This window comes from Parasteatoda tepidariorum, chromosome 10, assembly GCF_982258835.1.
Source record: "Parasteatoda tepidariorum strain Cologne lab strain chromosome 10, Ptep-v5.0, whole genome shotgun sequence".
In the NCBI taxonomy this organism is placed as follows: Eukaryota; Metazoa; Arthropoda; class Arachnida; order Araneae; family Theridiidae; genus Parasteatoda; species Parasteatoda tepidariorum.
In genome coordinates, this window is record NC_141764.1 from 90,926,557 (window position 1) to 90,946,166 (window position 19,610).

The 19,610-nt window shown below is 32.1% G+C and overlaps 1 protein-coding gene across 1 annotated transcript; it reads right to left on the reverse strand.

Annotated features, from left to right (window-relative positions):
• Window positions 1-3,308: 3,308 nt before the first annotated feature.
• LOC107450736 (uncharacterized) lies at window positions 3,309-18,596 on the reverse strand. Its single transcript, XM_087154034.1, has 5 exons — window positions 18,436-18,596; window positions 16,047-16,090; window positions 14,479-14,529; window positions 8,287-8,343; window positions 3,309-4,121 (listed from the first exon to the last, which is right to left on the reverse strand). Exons 1-5 carry the CDS (start codon window positions 18,542-18,544, stop codon window positions 3,996-3,998), a joined length of 387 nt encoding a protein of 128 aa, XP_087010160.1. The 5' UTR covers window positions 18,545-18,596; the 3' UTR covers window positions 3,309-3,995.
• Between the last annotated feature and the right edge of the window lie 1,014 nt (window positions 18,597-19,610).

The window sequence follows — 19,610 nt, forward strand, 5'->3', positions numbered from 1 at the left end:
TGCATTTGCGCAGACTGTTTATCGTTTGTCTTTAAGGCATGGTCAATTAAATTTTAATGTTTTATGGAAACTATAAAATATTAACAATTCTATCACAGTTGAAAAGGTTAGCAAAAATTGAGATTTCTCGGGGAAGAATCTAAGTTAAGTCTTATTTGATATCAGTACAATATTTATTTGTTCTTTTAATTTTTTTAAATTTCGAATTATTAGTGGATAAAAGCTCAGTTGGAGAATTCAACATTTTGCTAACAACTTTGATTAAAAATAACGATGTGCTCTTCAACGTTTTTTGCCTTAGTTTGAACTTTGATTAAGCATAGGACTATTGCTTTGAGTAAATATAAATCTAATTCAAAAATGATTCCCATATTTATGCGCAAAATCTGCTCATTGTTAACCAAATCCTTCTTTGAAATTTTTATGAATATTTACTTCAGATAGTGCCTTATTGCACATCTTTACAAAGCATTCCCGTAAAAATTATATAATTTTTTTTAAATAACAAACAAATACAGTAGTATTTTAAAGTTAAAAGTAAAGTTTGAACAAGTGTAATTATTTTCTATCTTAATGTTTAAACATATATTTAATTTATTCACAAGCTAACAAATAAATTATTTAAACAGGCAGAAGAAAAAGAAAATTGACATTCTAATTGGTTAGACATATTTTCAATTTTAATATTTTATTAATTTTGTATAACGTATAAAGTATAATAATTCGAAGAGATTATTAATAAAAATTTAAACAAATTTCACGCCAAAGAAATTGGAAAGAGTCTCAACTGAAATCCAAGAATGCTTTTAATATTCATTAAATATCTAATTGTGAAAACTGTGTTTAACTTTTTTGAAGAAGTATTCACTTTTAGAAACCTTGAATTGTGTTGAACAATAAAAATTTCCTGCAACTTAATTAATGTGATAAGTTGAACCACAACATTATGCAATTTAATTCTACTTAAACTAAACGGTACATTGGTTCAACTTGATTTGAAACATGCTCAATTTATTAAGCTGTACCAAAACAGGACAAAAAATTCAAATTCGCTTAAATGTACCGATTTTGTTGCGACTATATTACATTCAATGATTCTGCTAATCAGAGAATTGGGCCATTTTACACTTATGCATACAGTACACTTAAATTATGATATAGTTCCAGTTTTCTAGAAAATTAACTTCAATAATAAAACTCTGCGATAGTAAAAAATAGTTTTGGTCATTTTTTGATGCTTTCACTTTAGTGAGACCTTCAGAAGATATATTTTTCCGTTTAGTGAACACAGGTTCCAAGTTCAACTATCACTCTTTCTATTTCAATTCTATTTATTAATTTTTCTAACGTCAGAATCAATTTACATCGCATTTTTGGCTATAACATGAGTATATTTTATAATTTAATTTTCATTCACTGTAGCTTATTAAGCTCAAAATTCTAGCCGTTTCTTTTCAATGATTGATAGAACTACGGGAAAATTTAATGTATCCATTCTTCTTTTCAAGATCAAGCATAATAATCTTGCTAATTTATTTTAATACACCTCTTTCTATCATCTAATTTTTAAAGAGATCAAATTTTTTTATGATTTTTTAAAAAAAAAATATCAATAATATATTTATCACAAGTATTTTATTCCAGATCTCTGAAAATGAGTTATCTATTGTAATCCTATTTTACAGCTATAAACCCAAATATAATACTCCATCATTTTTTTTTTTTTTTTTTTTTTTTTTGTGGAATGACTGCATTGTTGGAATTATTATTCTAAAATAAACAGCAGAAATCTGTCCTTCCAATTTCCCATAAAATTTACGGAGAGCATCCTCTCTTTACTTTTACTAGTTTGAAACTGTTTACAGATGGCATGGTTAAAAAACCGTGAATGAGAAATTATTCAATTTTGTAACCACTTACAACGAGCATGGTATCGAAATCGTAAAAAGGAATTTTTACTTGGTGTTTTAGGGCAGGGTTATGCTAGGCTTTCGTTAGCTAATGAACATTAGAGTTAGATTATGGTTGTGTTGTGTTTTGTTAAGTGAACCGTGTAATTAGGCTTAACTTGTTTAACTAGGGGGCCATATATCGTGAAAGATAGGACAAATTATAGACTTTGTGCGCTAAGCAGCTCTGTGGGGTTGTCATCTATGCGTGAACGAGAGTTTCGTATTTCAATAGTCCCGGATCGGTAATTGAGGAGTAAAGGAACCTGGAAATTCTATGCGTTCGTTAAGAGAATAGAGGAAATACTGCGGTATCAACGCTGAGATTCGAACCCCTGTTCAGACGGTCATGATCGATTAGCTACCTCGGCTAAAATATGTACCCCGCTGTTGCGAACTGAATTGTCTTCATTAGATCTTCACCATACACCTTTTGCTATATGGTTATTAAGCATCCACTGTTATGTTAGGTGTCCGGTGGTGGAAAATAAAAAATATGACTTCAAAATTCTTACCACATGGCTTAGCATCCAACTTTCGAAGAGAGCGAGCTCGATTTTCATTAGCTGTGAGCCTAGTTGACGTGGACGTAATTCTGGTTGTTTAATTGTGTTATGTGAAAACAGACAATAAATGATTTTTCTCACAGTTAACAGTTTGAATACCGTCTTTTTTATTGTTATTTGGCTGTTTCAGTTGAATATAGTAAAATGAAAATTTAATAAGTTGTTAATTAAAAAATTTTTGAGAGAAATTTTTAACAGTCTGCGATTTATACTATGTGGCACAATCCGATACAGGTAACAAAAAGAATATAACATTCGTGTTATGTCTCGAATTAAGAACTTCTTAAACCTGCCTCTTTAATTGTAAATATTCATGAGACTAAACGCATAGTCTTGAAATTCTAGATGAAGATGCATTTAATTGATTGTAATTTTGAATCCATGAGCATATGTGTTTTCTTTATAATTGTGCTGATTTTAGTAACGAAGGATAATACTGAAAAATTCGATGATCTTTTATTTATCAACTACTTAGAAGTATGTAATAATTAGAGCCTGGATATTGATGACCTAAAAAATCTCAACTAATGCCCTTAAAAAGATCAAAAAATGCCCTTAAAAGATGCTCTAAAAATGCGAAAATTGCGCTAAAAATGCCTTATGACATGACTTAAATAAAGTAACAATATTGAACTATAACAAAGTTTTACTCTTTAAAATTATTAGGAGTCATATCAAAAAATATAAAGCAATGCAATACTTGTTCTACGTTCATTAAAGGTTGAAAAATATGTTTTATATCCTAAAATAACAATAAAAAAAAGGAAAATATATTGACTCCAAAACATTTTCATTTGGTATAGAAATTTTAATGAATATAACAACTTCCATCTCATAATATTACTAAATATCAGAATTACATTGGATTATTAAATGGTTTTTGATATTTTGAAATGTAAGCGAACGTCTCTTGTCTGAAAGTAAATTTTTATACCTGGAGAAGTTTCTTTCAACGTCTACTGATGTTATTGGTGCGTACTTGAGAAAGACGGTCTCACTTACTGACAATTCTTCTTCAATTTGAAAAGATGTTGGTTCGTCTTATTTATATCCTAGAGAATTTTTTCATTGTTTGGAAGAGAGTGTAATACTAAAAATTGATAAAAAATAATAAAAATTGGAAAAAATTAACAGAAAACTTAAAAAATGCTTTAAAATGCAAAATATGCCCCAAAGTTTTAAAAAAATGCCCTATTAATCTAAAAAAATGTCCAAAAATGCAAAAAATGTCTAAAAATGCAAAAAATTATAAAAAATGCAAATGTCATCAAAATCCGGGCCCTAGTAATAATTATCGAAAATCTTTGCGTTAATCGTCTTCTTCATCTCTCTGACTTTCAAACCAATCTTTACATTCATACGACACATTTAATTGTAGTCACTCCTTGTCTTTTAAAAAAAAGCAAACAAAGTCCTATGTATGGTAATTACTTTAATTTATGTTATGTTAGTAAATTTTCATTTTAGATAACATATAGAACTATTTGGACAGGTGTTTTTGCATTTCCTTCTTCATTTCGGCCAACTGTGCTTCAAAAGACATTTGGCAGTTTGCAGGAATATTTATTTCATCCATTGCTTTCTTACCAAGCTGCATGAAGCACTCCTATGGAATAGAATTTTACTAATGAAAAACAAATCGTTATATAAACATATGGCCCAACATATAACTTATCAGCATATATGGCAGTACTTTTACTTTCGTTACTTGTACCGCCAGTACAAGTAAAAAGTACGTACTTTTACTTGTACTTCGTTACTTTTTAAATTTAGTACTTTTACTTGTACTTTCGTTACTTTTTTAGGGAAAAAGTACAAGTATTTGTAACGGAAATATGGAATGAAATCGTTACTTTTTTCTAAAACTCGGTAAGCTTTCTAAAAGAAAAAAAAAATTAAATTAAAAAAAAATGCTTTTTTTTTAATTTATGAAATTAATGTGCAATAAATATGCATTCACAAACAACTTCGTGCTTAAATACCGCCTGTTTCAACTTATACTGCACATTCAATTATTTTTTACTAGTTCAAAGATCACAAAGCTGTCTGAAACTCCGTGTTTGGTTTGTTTATGTTTGTGCTTTTAAAACGCGTTTCTAAAGAGTAAAGCAATTTTAAATCAATGGGAATTTAAATAAATAAAAATAATGAACTAAAAATTAAAATCAATAGATAAAATTTCTTTTTCGTGTAAATCCATAAAAAGTTTGATATTAAAATTATATTTTATTTTAAAATCATATTATGCGATTATATTATAAAATTATATTATAATATTCTTCCGAATTTAAAAATGAATTAAGATCCATAACTTTCAAAATTAAAAATAATTAAATAAATAACAACAATTTTGCAAAAACATTGAAGAACATAAGAATATTACCAATAAAATTTTAGGTTACTTTGAAGTTTCGATTTCCTAGAAATGTACTTTTAAATCGTTACTTTCTTTGTTTAGTACTTGTACTTTTACTTGTACTTTTTACTCGTTACTTTTCAAAATAAGAACTTTTTACTTTTTACTCGTTACTTTTTTTAAAAATACTTGTACTTTTACTCGTTACTTTTTAAAAGTAACGTTGCCATATATGCTTATCAGTAACTGCACAATAAATTTTATACCAATGCATAAATTTCTTAAACGCATAGTTGGTTGCATAGTTGCATAGTTGGTTGCATAGTTGCATAGTTGGTTGAGTTGCATAGTTTTGTATTTTACTTAAATACAAATACGTAGTTGGTTGAGAAAAAAGTAAAACACTCACTCCCAGCAAATTTGTTGGTGAAGGGAAAAATGGACACGCATATACATCATCTTCGCAAGTTCTGATCGCATTTTCTCTAAAAGAAGTTTCTTGAACTCCGATAAGTTTTTCAATTTTTATACAAACTAAATATGCTCAAAATGTGTATTAAAAAAATGGATGCAGCTCAAAATGCGTATTTAAGTAAAAGGTCACTGCTCAAAATACGTATTTAGGAAAACAGACACAGCTTAAAATGCGTATTTAAGAAAACATACACAGCTCAATTTGCCCCTTTAAGGAAATGGATGAACCTCAAAATGTATAAAAAAGGATTAATATGCATTTGATTCCATTTTTCAGAATATTCTTGTAAGCATTTTTCTTCATTGGAAGAATTAAATAATGATTCTAAGGAAATTCGTAATGCGCGGTCATTCCTAAATCACCTAGTAAATTTTTTTAATGTTATTACTTTTTTCAGCAGACTTTCAAGTTCTACAATTCTTTTTACACGGTTGCTATAATTTATAATAGTGACAGTAAATATGTGCTAATAATCGTCGGAATTCTCTTTTCTAAATATCACCTAATCGTTCAGAGAATCTGAATCAAAGTATTTTTATACCGGTATATTTCCTTCAAAAATAATATGTAGCGATGATCAAAAAATTAATTAAAATACTCACGCTTGTTTCAGTTTTCAGTTACTTTTTAAAACTTGTAAAACTCATTTTAAACCTATTTTTAGATTTATTTTTTCGAAGGCAAAGTTTTCATAAAGTCTGTGGCCCTCTAGAGACAAGAATATTTTTATATTTTGGAATTTTTTTATTTTTCATTTCTTGATAGCTTTTTGATTTCTTGATCTTTCGAGCTTCAGAAAGATGTTTTGGTAAAATTAAGATTTTTAAAACTGAATGAGATGGTCTGAAAAGTTACATCCCGATCCCGAAGTCTTTGACTTTTTTCGTAATGATTATATTTAGTGTTTAAAAAAGTAAGCGGCATTCATAGTTAAGTTGTTAATATTTGGTTTTAATAGTGAATTTAAAAGTACTTTTTGCGCTGGATCTATTTTCTTTAGCATGTATTTTGAGTTATGTTCAATTTCTTAACTATGCATTTTGAGGTATGTTCATTTTCTTAAATACTCATCTTGAGCTATGCCTCTTTTCATTTGAGCTATGCTCTTTCATTTCTATCTCTTATATTTACTCTATGCCTATTATTTAACAGGTATTTTGAGGTATTTTAATTTACTTAAACGCACTCTTTGAGTCATGTCAATTTTTGGAAATATGCGATTTGAGCTGTGTCCACTATTAAACAGACATACTGAACTATGTCCAAAATAGTTCTCAAACGATGCTATGTTACTTAAGCTTAACATGCGAAAATTGTCTTAAAAATATGTATGCGTTATTTTAACTAAGCATAAGTATATTGTTTAAATTTAACATGCGTATATTATTTATACAGTTTGACTTCTTTTCCTCTTAAATTTTTTTATTGCTTTCGAGTTTTTTTTTCTAAGTAAATGGAGAATCTAAATTTCGAAAAATTTTTTTTGTCAGTATTTGGTTATTTTATTTTGAAATAATTAAAAGAAACCCAGTTAAGAACATTTCGCTTACAATTGCGAAATTCATTTGTTCGAAAATAATTCCACGCAATCAATAATTCTGAATAATTATTTATTATTATTTTACTTAATTTTAGAGCCAAATAAATTTGGATTGATAGATACAGTGTAAGGTTGGTTTTGATGATAGGAACCGGATAACCGTGTAAGGTTGATTTTGATGTCAGAAGCAACCTAGATAGCAGGCGTTCTCACCGCAAACGTTATATTTTCATTTTTATTTGGTTAGCATAGGAAGGTTGACTAACTAATCCTTTTTTACAACTGAGTAGAAATATTAATATGCAAAGCTTGTTTCTTTTTTGATTAAATAAAGGCATGTAAAAACCTTTAGAAAAATAGGTCACTTTTTAGATTTATTTACAGATACTGTAAACAGTACTATTAAAGGTTTTTTAATTCATTCCAGCTTTGTCGAGGCTCTCAAATGAAATTTTTTTTTTTTTTTGTGTTGAAAACTTAATGATCAGGCCAATCTTCACTTTTAAAGTGCTAAAGAAAGTTTATAAAAGCTTGACCAAATAAACCGTGTTTCAGTGATGGTCATGAAATCTAAAATAAACCTTTAGAAGGGAAATTCATCTTCAGTTTGAGACCGCTTTACATTCTTGATTTGCGAATGATGATTCATCCTCGCTTTCAGAAAGTTTTTCTAGTCTTGTTTTGAGAGATTTTAGATTCATTTTGGCAGATATTTAAGTAGATTCAATCTCGATATAAGAGGGTTGTTTTGGCAAGCTTAATAATATGAGCCTCATATCGCATTAACCAGAAGAGGTAACCTTAACAAAATTTCAAGCTTGCATGGTTAGTCTGCTAATCTTTTATAAACCTTGTTGCACTTCACCATCTCAAGGTTTAATTCAGATTTTATGACCATCACTAAAATAAGGTTTATTTGCGCAAGCTTTTATAAACTTTTTTAACATTTTAAAAGTGAAAGTTGGCCTGATCACTAAGTTTTATAATCAAACAAAATGCTGAATTTGTGAGCATGGACAAAGCTAAAATGAAAAAGAAAAAGAAACGAAGAAGAAGGCAAAACAAGATTTACAGTAAGACCTAAAAAATTTGATTTTTGGTTAAGTTTTTTGTACGACTTTGTTCCTTCTTTAAAGAAACAAACTTGGCATACTAATATTTCTAAGTTTAAAAAAGGATTAATTATTCAACCTTTCTATGCCAATGAAATGAAAAAGAAAATACAACGTTTACCGTAAGGTTGCATGCTATCTGGAATAGTTCTTGAGAAAGGAAATTTTAAGAATAAGATATTCTAGATTTTTTTCTTCTAAATTTGGCAAAGTTACTCAGGTTTATATTTTTTTTGGAATCATTCGAAAAAATTATGTACATTAAAAAATATGTTTTTATTAACTTACGTGAACTTCTTGCTTTTCTTCGTCTGATTTCGACTTCATAAATTCTACAAACTTGGGCTAAAGAAAAGAAAAAAATAATATTACCGAGATATATGCATGGCAATCAAAAGATATTTCAAAATGGCATTCAAAAGATATTTCAAAAGAAATAAAGCTTCCAAAAAAGACATAGAAAGCGATCTATAATAAATCCAAAAATCATCTGAAAAGATATATTTACGTAACTAATGATATTCTATTAAAATAATTCCAATTACAAACTTAGATTGTAGACCAATTACAACATCTGATTATTATAGACTTAATTTATGTTACAGTCGACAGTTAAAAAATATTAACTTTCAGAGTTGCTGACAGGTAACATGTACCTTTTGTACATATTTCTTATTGTGTTTGAGCTTTAATTTTACCCGTTAAAGTTAAAGAATTTCTTCTAAAAATCTTCAATGCCATCAAACGTTTTACTGCTAACGAAGGAATTAAAATTGCTTTTAAATTATAACCTAAATAAATTTCCACATCTCATCCGACCTATTTCTTTTATTCGAATAAGAAAACTTTAAATTAATTGAGTCGCCACTTTTGGCGTCAAAGTGCGCGCTGTGTTAGATTGACTTTCTGCCTTAGAAAGACACGTAGGAGAGAGTTGGACAAAACAGGATACCATTATTGTTCTTACTTGCTACTGAAAATCTGTTTAAGAGAACCACACATTATTTTGTTTGTAGCTACTTCACTTATTGAAGCACAGAAAAAAACATATTTTAAACTAATTTTAATGACTGTGAAATAGGAAAGTTTTTTTTTCCAAACTCGTACATATCCCGTTTTAACATACCTGGGTTGGACAAAACGGGACAGGGCTTACAATGTTTAATTGTTTGTGTAAAACTAACTGAAAAGCATAATTAACTGTCAGAAAACTATAAAGCAAAATTTCTAAAAATTGTATTCATGGGATTTTATTGCTACTAACATTTTTATATAGACTGTTGTTTTATAATTAAGTAGACAAAAATTATGATGCTACATATGCTTTTAAAGATTTCTTGGGTTTTCAAACATGAACGCTTATTCCGTAATTTTCACTGTCATGATGTGTCTGGTGCCCTTAAGAGGAATTTTTTAACAGTCCTTTCTTCAATTATCTTGATTCTTTCTTGTAGTTTAATCATCCTTTCTTCTTCTTCCATTTATAATGCACTTTTATATAGAGGTGATGTTATTACTACAGTTTTCTTCTTTCTCTTATCAGCCATTTTTTCTGGGAGCAGTCTTTTTACTTGAGGTACAGGTAGAGCACACTTTGGGGAGATGGAAAAGGGTAGCTTAGGTCGATAACAAGAGAGATCTAATCCTTTCCCCCATGAGGATGTTGCAGTTTGGTCTACTCCCACGATGTCCCTAGAAAATGTTGAAGGTTGCTCTTGGTCTTTGCTCACATCAGTCTGGTGTCCAGAGCCTGGAGGTTCTTGTTGCAGGTCTGGCGTCAGGTGATCAGTAGTGACAGAGGGTGGAAACAAGTGATCTGGGAAGACGTTGGGATTGTAAGGACTTATGCCAGTTTTATTAAACCCTTTAACGGCATTTTCTGTAGCAGCTGCCCGTGAGTAGGTTGAAGAGTTTTGCAACCTCGTAAATAATAACGTACCTACCTGGAATGGTTGAACAGCAGATTTCGAACTTCCTGTTCATAATACGCGCTCAGTGGAGCCATGAAACTGACATCCAGGTGCTGAAGGCGATGAGTTGTATGTGGGTGGAAGTTTAGGATGATTACATTATTTTCTCTTGCCAAATTTACAAGTTCCAAAATTTTGGTGTGACTGTTGTTTCCATCAACCAGCAAGAGTATTGGCTTCTTATGCCTAGGGTAGGAAAATTCTACGAACTTTTTAAACCAAACAGTGAAGCACTCCTTAGTGATCCAGCTGGTCTTGTGATACACTGCAAACGATCCTGGGAAAGCATCACCCATGAGACTTGGAATTTCCTTCACTCGAGGAAATACAAGCATAGAAGGGACGAATCAACACCTCCTAGAAGTAGGAAGGCTTCAGCACGGATCAATTTAGCAGTCCGATGTGACGAAGTTAACTGCGCAGTAGATGAAAAATAAGAAATATGTCATTACGTTCGGGGTACTAAGCTGCGCAGTGGTTGAAAATACGAAATATGTCATTACGTTTGGACTACTAAAGGATATTTATGGTAACCCGTGCTGAGGTCTGCTCTTTTCTAGGAGGTGTTGGACGAATACCCCAGCTGCACTGATGCATGTTGCAACAGTAACCAAAACTCCTCGTTCAGCTGAAGACAATATACCCACTTACTTTTTGCCTCGTAGACTCAACACTTTTGAAGGCTTGTTTGGCATTGTTAGAATTCCTGTTTCATCAACATTTTAAATATCATTTGGAGTAATCTTATGTTTACTTAATAGCGAATTCAAATGTTCAAAAAACTGCTTAACTGCAGTGCGATTGAACCCTTTCGCTCGGGCCATATTCGTGGGTTCTTGATTTCGGAGGATAAATTATTTATATCTGCCAAAAAATGAATGCAACCAACACTTTCCAGTCATTTTTTTCCTGTGTTAAAATTATGCTTAATATTGTTTCTTTCAGTTAACTCAAATGCTAGCATTCGTATGTCCGTTAGAGTTATACTAAATAATCTCCCTTTTAGTGTCAATAAATGCTCACGCGTTTTCTCTAGTTCAGCATTGAATACTGTCTCGTATCCGTCCAACTCTTTCACTGCTGCCTATTCAGAGGTCAATGTATTTGCACGAGCCTTTTTTACCCTTCCTTCAATATACACTGGTGTGCAAAACTTAAGCAACAAGTGGTTTTTCGGCCACAGCTCCCCAACAAAGTATAAGATAGCCATGAAATTGCAGTATAATATGCACGTAATTCAGTAGAAAGATTATTTGTATGCAAATTTTAGAAATAAAACGTCGTAGGTGATGTAAGTGTACGTAAACCTTGTGGGTCGGCGCGCAGGTCAAATCTGTGATAAAAGGATGAAGAGCACCGTAGTTAAAGACATTCGCTGCAAGTGCAAGTGATTTGTTTTGTGAAACATGTCTTCAAGAAATCATTTAGACGACTTTACTCGAGGAAGAATGATTGGGAACCTTGAGGAGGGGCGTAGTGTGACCAGTGTCACCGAGGAGTTCGGGATCAACAAAAGTGTTGTTTCTCGTGCTTGGAATGCCTTTAAAACTACTGGTACAGCTGTTCGGAAGGTTGGCGGTGGTCGTCCAAGGAAAACAACACCAAGAGATGACCGTTGCATTGTCCTCCAGGCGAAAAGAAACCGTTTTCAGTCAGCGAGCGCCATATCTCAGCAGCTGTGCACAGCCACAGGACGACAAGTATCAAGATTTACAGTGGCCAGACGCCTCCAAGGTGGCTTATTTGCTAGACGTCCTGAACGCTGCATACCTTTAAAAGTTTGCCATCGGCGGCACCGTTTAGAGTGGTGCAGAGAACACGAAACCTGGACACCTCATCAATGGAGTCGCGTCCTCTTCACAGATGAGAGTCGTTTTAATGCTACAAGCGATTCTCAACGTCAGTTGATCTGGAGAGAGGTTGGAGCTCGATTTCATCCCAATAACATCGCGGAAAGAGATCGTTACGGTGGTCCTGGAGTTGTCGTCTGGGGTGGAATTATGCTTAGCGGGCGGACTGAGCTTCAGATCTTCGACCGAGGTTCTGTAACTGGAGACCGCTACTGTAATGAGGTAATCCTACCCCATGTGCGTCTGTTCCGAGGCCCCATTGGACCAGACTTCATTTTTATGGATGACAATGCCCGGCCACACCGTACTGCTAATGTTCAAGAGCTACTGGAAAGTGAAGATATCACACGAATGGATTGGCCAGCTTACTCTCCAGATCTAAATTCCATAGAACATGTGTGGGAGGCATTAGGGAGACGTCTTGCGACACGACAGTATCCTCCTGGTAACACCCATCAGTTGAAAGATGCGTTAAAGGAGGAATGGAGACGTTTACCCCAAGAACTCCTGGAGAGACGCTCCAGAACTAGCATGGAGAGACGATTCCAAGCAACAATTACAGTAAGGGGAGGGCATATCCCATACTAGGGAACATCTGCCAGTTGTACTTACGCTTCTTCAGGCAATCATGTGTAACCCCACTATATGTCAAATAAAGCCTTTTCTTGTTCCATACCCTACTTTAAGCTTTATATTCATTTCTGCGCCATTTTTCTTTTACCATCGTTTAAGTACAAAATAATATACATCATATTCAAATTTCATGTCAATCGGATGATTTCTTGTAGAGTTATGACAAAAAACGCACTTGTTGCTTAAGTTTTGCACACCAGTGTAGTAATAACAATATAATAGAAATAATAATAGTAATAATAATATAGTAGCTATAATTTCAATATAGTAGAGATAATAGGCCAACAAATAAATAGGTGGATAAAACGGGACATAAAAAAGTGTCCCGTTTTATCAAACTCCGACATTTTTCGAAACAAACATGGCTGCTGCCTAAACTTGAAAGGAAAATTAGATAGACTACACATGAGAATACTCGTTTATAACTGCTTCATCAAACGTAATACTCACCGGAATTGTAATTCCATATATGGAGGCAGCGCAATGTAAAAAACAACGCACGTAAATTTAGAAAATGGCAAAGAAAATAGGTTAAAAACGTTCTGAGACCTACAACTTTCTATCAACTAGTGATCTCGAGGAGGGACGCACTGAGAGTGATATAATCACGGTCGAATAACAAGTTTCTGTCGTCGTCCGCAAGATAGCTGCTATAGTCTGGTCCCTCGGCGACGTATCCCGTTTTTATCCAACTCTCCCCTACAGGATACTGTGCTCATTTTACACATGAATTCATTTGTTAGCTTTTATATTTGTCTATTTTTCACTTTTAATAATAAATAGACGAAAGATTATTATGCTTTCTAAAGCCCTTTCGATGCATTATTTCAGCAAAAGTATAAATATGACAGTATTAATTAATTTGAGCTAAAAGTACAGTTTTTTTCCCCACAAGAACTAAAAAAAAGAGCAATCACTGAAACTTAAAAGAGAAAAACTGATCGAATGATTTCGTTAGCAAAGCATAGTGCATAAAATTGTAAAAAGAAAAAGAAATGAAAAGATCGCTAGTCTATCTCCGGGTTAGGTTACTCATATTTACTGAAAAATGACAAAATTTTCGAAGAATTAAAATCGCTAAATACGTTTTAAAATTAAAATCTAAAAATTTTAAATATTTTTGATGATTGCAGTGTATACAGCTGTAAGCTACTAATTTTAGTGTTATTAAAATTTCACGACTTTATTTAGAACGCATAGATACATGGACCGTTTTAAATACATGGACTGGCATACGAACACTAAATTTTATTAGTTAATTAATAAGAAAAGCAAAGCTCAAATCAAGTAATTTGCGATTCATAATCGCAGTCAAAAATATGATACATATGAAGGATTTTGATTATTGTTGAAAACAATTTAAATAAAAGCATCAAAATTAGGGGATGTTGAAATTTAAAGTTCGCTGGACCATTCAAAAACAGACACGGATTTAGCATACTGATGTTTAAAATTAATGGTATTTTTTGATTTCAGCAATAATTTTAAGAAACAGGTGATTGATTTAAATAAAATTTAATAAGTAGATAAATTGATGCAAAACAAACAAAATAACCAGGCAATAATAAACTCATAATAACTTTAATCGGAGTTGGAACACATTGAACAGCTGTAACGGTGTCAATCAAGTAAAAAAAAAAAAAAGGTTAATAGGGATAATGGTCGACTCTGAATAAATTTTCAATAAACCGTGACCTACACATCAATGAAAATAAAGAATACGCCGCGATTTCCTGCAGGAAATAGGCAAATTTATATTTTTATAGCAATGCCCCGAAAATAGCTGTGCTGCTATATTATTTAAAATAGACAGGGAATGAACAGCAAACATCCAGCCATGGCCAAGCTTGTTTTTCATTGCTCTACCTTTTAATGGCCGGCCATGACGGCTATTGCCATGACGGAATACCATGGCGGCTATTTATTTTTACTGAAAGAATCAGAAGCGAATTAATAAACACAGACATTGTAGTTCTGTGTTAAAAACTTAATACATAAAATTTAATAAGAGTTAATTTTCAACTTACAAATGTGGTTTTTCTTCGTTCTGGATCACCACCACAGTGGTATTGAGCAAGCTATTAAAAAAAAATAATAGTTAATTACCAAACTGCATAAGATTTTTCTGGTTAGTCAAATTAAGCTCGCTTAGAAAAACAATAAGAGATATTATTAGAATCAATTAGAGAATCAAATATCACAGTAGGGAACACCAGGCAAAGAGCTCTTTTTCTGAAAACACCAATTTTAGGGTATTACCAAATATCACCAAAAAACATCAATGTTAGGGCATACCAAGCAAGTACGCGCACACTCCTCTCGAATTGTTATGCCTGTTAATCGAGTTATTATTATATAATACATTGTTATTATTATAAAATTACACTTTTCTTAGAACAGAAAGCGAAATAAAATTATTCCCTTTTCCTCTTGTTCCTTCTAGTAAAATTAACCCACTTGTAGCACCATAAAATTACTGATCTAAACAATACTTAGGCATTGCTTAATGTGCCAAGTTTGTCTTCATCACATTTATTTTTTGAGCATCTAATGCTTCTAATATTGTAACATTGAAAAAACAACATTAAGAGAGACAGAACAGAGCTTTTGGAAATTCGTCACTTTCGGCTTATCAACCTGAGATTGACACAGCATCTCGGAAACTAATGCATAAATCTTATAGAAATTTTTCTCTATCGTAAACATAGTTGACTTGGTGAGCGGAAAGTTTTTCTGACATCACAACTTATTTTATAAAGTTGTAGTCTAGGGGAGAACTGGCTCTGGGGATAGAGCGTTCGTCTTCCAATGAGGTGGACCGGATTCGACTCCCTGCTATGGCTGGTCGATACGAATTCCACACCCAGATTGCACCGACCACTACGTTAACGTGAAATATATTCAGTGGTAGACGTATCATGGGTTAGACTCCCCTTGTCTTCAGGCTAACCGTGGGAGGTAATCGTAGTCTTCCTCTCCATGTAACGCAAATGCGGGTTAGTTCCATTAAAAAGTCTTCCACGAAGGCAGATTTCTCCCATTACTTGATCCAGGAGTTCCCTTGTCTTCTGGAATTAGGTTCAACATTAAAAGGCTACAGAGTTGAACATTAGTAGTCGTAGACCCATAATTGGATCGGCTGAAACTATTTGAAGACAATCTACATGCTATTATGGATAAATTAAAGACAGTGAGCTTAACGTCACTTTTTAAAAATTTTGAAAACAAAAGTTTTGATTCTTACACCACTTATTCTATTTCATAGCATATAATTATCATATAATTATCATATAATGTATCTCAAGAAGAACTTTGCTATAAAGTGAGATAATTCTACGATTTGAAATAGTTGTTATCTAATAAAGAGCTTAAATTTGAAGTCAATCAGTAAAGATTTGTTTGAGTTGAGAAAAATAAAGTTTCGAAAAATGCTTTAAGAGCTGCGTGAAGTTTCAATATTCGAGCACATCGATATTTCTTATTTCTCTTTGTTTGGGGCTTATCATTTCAAGATATAAGGCAGTTTTTAAGCGAAACAATAAGTTGTTTTCAAAACCAAAGTGGCTCTTAAATAAATTAAACGAAAAACACTTACTGCTAGTCTCGTGGCACACTCTACCTGTCCACTTTGAGCGAGATCTGAAATGAAAATGAAAGAAAATAACATTAAATACATCAAAATTAAAAATAAATAACAATATAGCCGCTGTGATTGTCTCCGATATCGTTGTTTTGGACGTTCAAGACTGATTATATTTTGATTTGCTGCTTACGCAAATTTGAAATTTGTTTCGTGTGTATAAACCATTGGTGAATATATTTTTAGTTAGAAAAAGAATGTCAGGCTTGAGTTATCAAGTGTTTAGTTATAGAACGTTATTAAATTACTAAAATATCACAATTAAAAATCACCCAGTACGAAAATCATCAATTATAAGAAATTGGGGCGTGGTGGCTCAAAAGATGGAGCCCTCGCCTTCCTATGAGATGAACCGGGTTCTCAGTGATATGCTGGTCGAAATGAATTCAGCACCTGGCCCTCTCTGACCACAGTGCTGATGTAACATAACCTTAGTGACGGATCATGGGTTAGAGTCCCTTTCCCATCAGGCTAACTGTGGAAGTTTTTCGTGTAACGCAAATGCAGGTTGGTACCATCAAAAAGTCCTCCATGAAGGCAATTTCGTCCTGTACTTCATTCAAGAATTCCCTTAACTTCTACTAGGGTTCAAAATTACAGTTGAAAATTAGTTGAACATTATTAGTTATAAACTCAAAACGTTAAACGATGGTTAAAAAAAAATATTAGAAATTATCGAGAATTATAAAATTGACTAATGTCACAATTAAAAAAACATCGATGTCACATTTGAAAAAACATCAATGTCACATTTGAAAAAACATCAATGTCGCAATTTTGAAAACAAAATCACAGTAAGAATATATGTTGTACAGCTTTAGTGATTGTAACATTGTCACAGTTAATGACAGCATTAAAAATATCAATGCTTTTATTAATTGCGCAAAATATCGAAAATTTTCTGATTAAATACATTAAAAAAGAAAGATTTAATATCTGAATGCTTTCATTAATTCATAAAAGCTTACGTCTACAAGCTAACTACAACTAAAATTTACATGATTTAAAATTTTCCACATTTTTTTTTCAATCTGAGTAACTTTTATTGTTTCAATGCAGTTTTTTGCTTGATTAACATCAGCATGATTTTAAGTAAGTGATGATCTTGTGAATATTAGTTTATTTTTCTGACACAGAAAAATGACTTTTTACTTAAACAAATCATTGAGGGAAATCGTAATTATCAATGAATTGAAATTATGCATTTGAAAGTGTTATTGCTAGAATGCGTAAATCGGAAAACGTTATTTTTCTTCTTGATATAAAACTATAAATTTTCAAGAATAACATTAAAATAAAATTAAAAATTTCCTGAAGAAGCCGAAGCTAGAAGTTTTTCCTCAGTCAATTGACTACAACTTTTTTTAAACATTTCAACTGTTTAAGAAACACTTCATTAAACAAAAAACTGACCAAGTAGTTTTTTTTTAATATATTGACGCAAAATAAAAGACATTCTGCGCAACAATTTTCAAGCGAAAAATCAAATTTTAATGCAATACTGTGAGTGAGAGAGTTTAAAAGACCGTGCTCTTGAAAAGTTTCTTTCATATTGTCAGCTTACTACTCAAAAAATTCGAAGTAAAACACTATATGATATTAAAAAAAACCCGTCTAATTCTGATAAGTTCGATGTTTAACGTCCGATTTTTTTTTAATCATCTCTGTAAAATTGACCCCTTCGTTGGTCTAGGGAAGATTACTTTCCACCCACATGATCCTGTAAAATAAACCTGCTGGAAGAACAAAACACATTATAATATGGGCTTGCCACTATAACAATGGGGACACTAATACCTGCTTCAGTTTTGTGCTGCCATCTATTGCTCAATCGATTGAATAGAATTATCTCGTGTGAGAACATTTTTGATATGAAAACTGTCTTGGTGTGACATTTATACTGCTCAACAATTCTACAACAAATGTGAGTAAAACACTATTTCTTTTTTAAATTATGCTTTCTTATTTCGCATATTTCTAGACATTTTGTGGCAGTAACTATCTAATATTGTATAACAAATAATATTTCTTTGAATACTGTTTTTAAATTGCAAATAAAACATAGAAAATTTGGAGAAATTCAAAAAAGAAATTTAAAAATAATTAAACTGAAGAATTGTGAAATGGGCCGCTTCTTTTGCCAGGAGGTGTTCTATCCTTCCCTTTTTCCAGCTCTTTTAGAACTGCGGTGTTTTTACTACTGATAGCTGATATGCTTGGTTTTCTGTACTTAATTCAATAAACGTTTATTTTATAAGTTTAAATCTCACAAGCTATAAGTTCCAGGAAACATAACCATCGTCTTAGGAGCTATTAGACCAATAATAATAATAATAAATCATACCTAGCTGTTTCTTCAAAAAGCTTTTTATTAAACCTGAACAATCATCTCCGTTGACGAAATTAATGCAGATGGTACAAACTAATACAACAGCAACTAATGCACACTTCATCTTTGAATGGTAAATTCTTAGAACGGACCTATCTTCAGATTAAGCGTTGCGTATTTATATAATTCAAAAAACTGCCAAATAGGTCTTCACGAAATTCATTAAATAAGAATTACGATGTTGATGAATGATGCATTGTTCACGAAGCAAAATATTTCCTTTTAGTCAAAGAAAACATAGATTGACACGAAATCAGCAAATATGATTCTAATCTTTGGGAAACAAAAATAACATGTTTTGCCATTTATTTCCCATATAGGAGACATTTCGTGCTAATTATAAGCATCTGCTGCTCAATTGTACCTTGCTTTTGCATTTAATTTGTTTTTCAATATTTCATGATTAATGAACTTTTAGTTTATTCCAATAAATTGATACGTTTAGAAAAGGCAAAATAAGCTTAAATCGATGCATGAAAATATCAAGGACAGCAACTCATTATTTTATTTTATTTATTTATTTATTTGTGAATGGTTTATTTATTGTTCTAGAAGACTCCACTCCGAACTTATTTTGCTCGCCAATCTCCGTGCTTAGCTCTCATCCATCTTTGTTTTTGTTCCTTAAATTTCGATATTATTTATTTAAAGGTCATTATGTTAATAAAATACATAATTATTATAATTTTATGTAAGAACATTTTGCTGGTATATTAATCGTAACAAAATGAAAGATTACTTGCATTTGAAAAGTAACAAACTATACTTGAAAAAAGAATGCGTAATTTAGGAACGCGGAATGTTTGACCCAGTAAGAAAAAAAAAAAGAGAAGTCAACAATATATTCGTTAACAATATATTTTAAAGGTAACCTTATTGCGTATAACCGGGTTCGAATCCGGGAACCGGATACGAATTCCGCATCCAGCTTGCACCGACCACTGTGCTGACGTGAAATATCCTCAGTGGTAGACGGATCATGGGTTAGAGTCCCCTTGCCGTCAGGCTAACCGTGGGAGGTTTTCATGGTCTTCCTCTCCATGTAACGCAAATGCGGGTTAGCTCCATCAAGAAGTCCTCCACGAAGGCAAATTTCTCGCAATACTTGATCCAGCAGTTCCGTTGTCTTC

Excerpts from the sequence above, each read along its gene's own strand:
- LOC107450736 (XM_087154034.1), bottom strand. The coding sequence starts at position 18,544 with ATGAAGTGTGCATTAGTTGCTGTTGTATTAGTTTGTACCATCTGCATT. Across the intron at positions 16,091-18,435 it reads CTTTTTGAAGAAACAGCTAG|ATCTCGCTCAAAGTGGACAG; the intron begins GTATGATTTATT and ends TTTTCATTTCAG. Across the intron at positions 8,344-14,478 it reads AACGAAGAAAAACCACATTT|CCCAAGTTTGTAGAATTTAT; the intron begins GTAAGTTGAAAA and ends TCTTTTCTTTAG.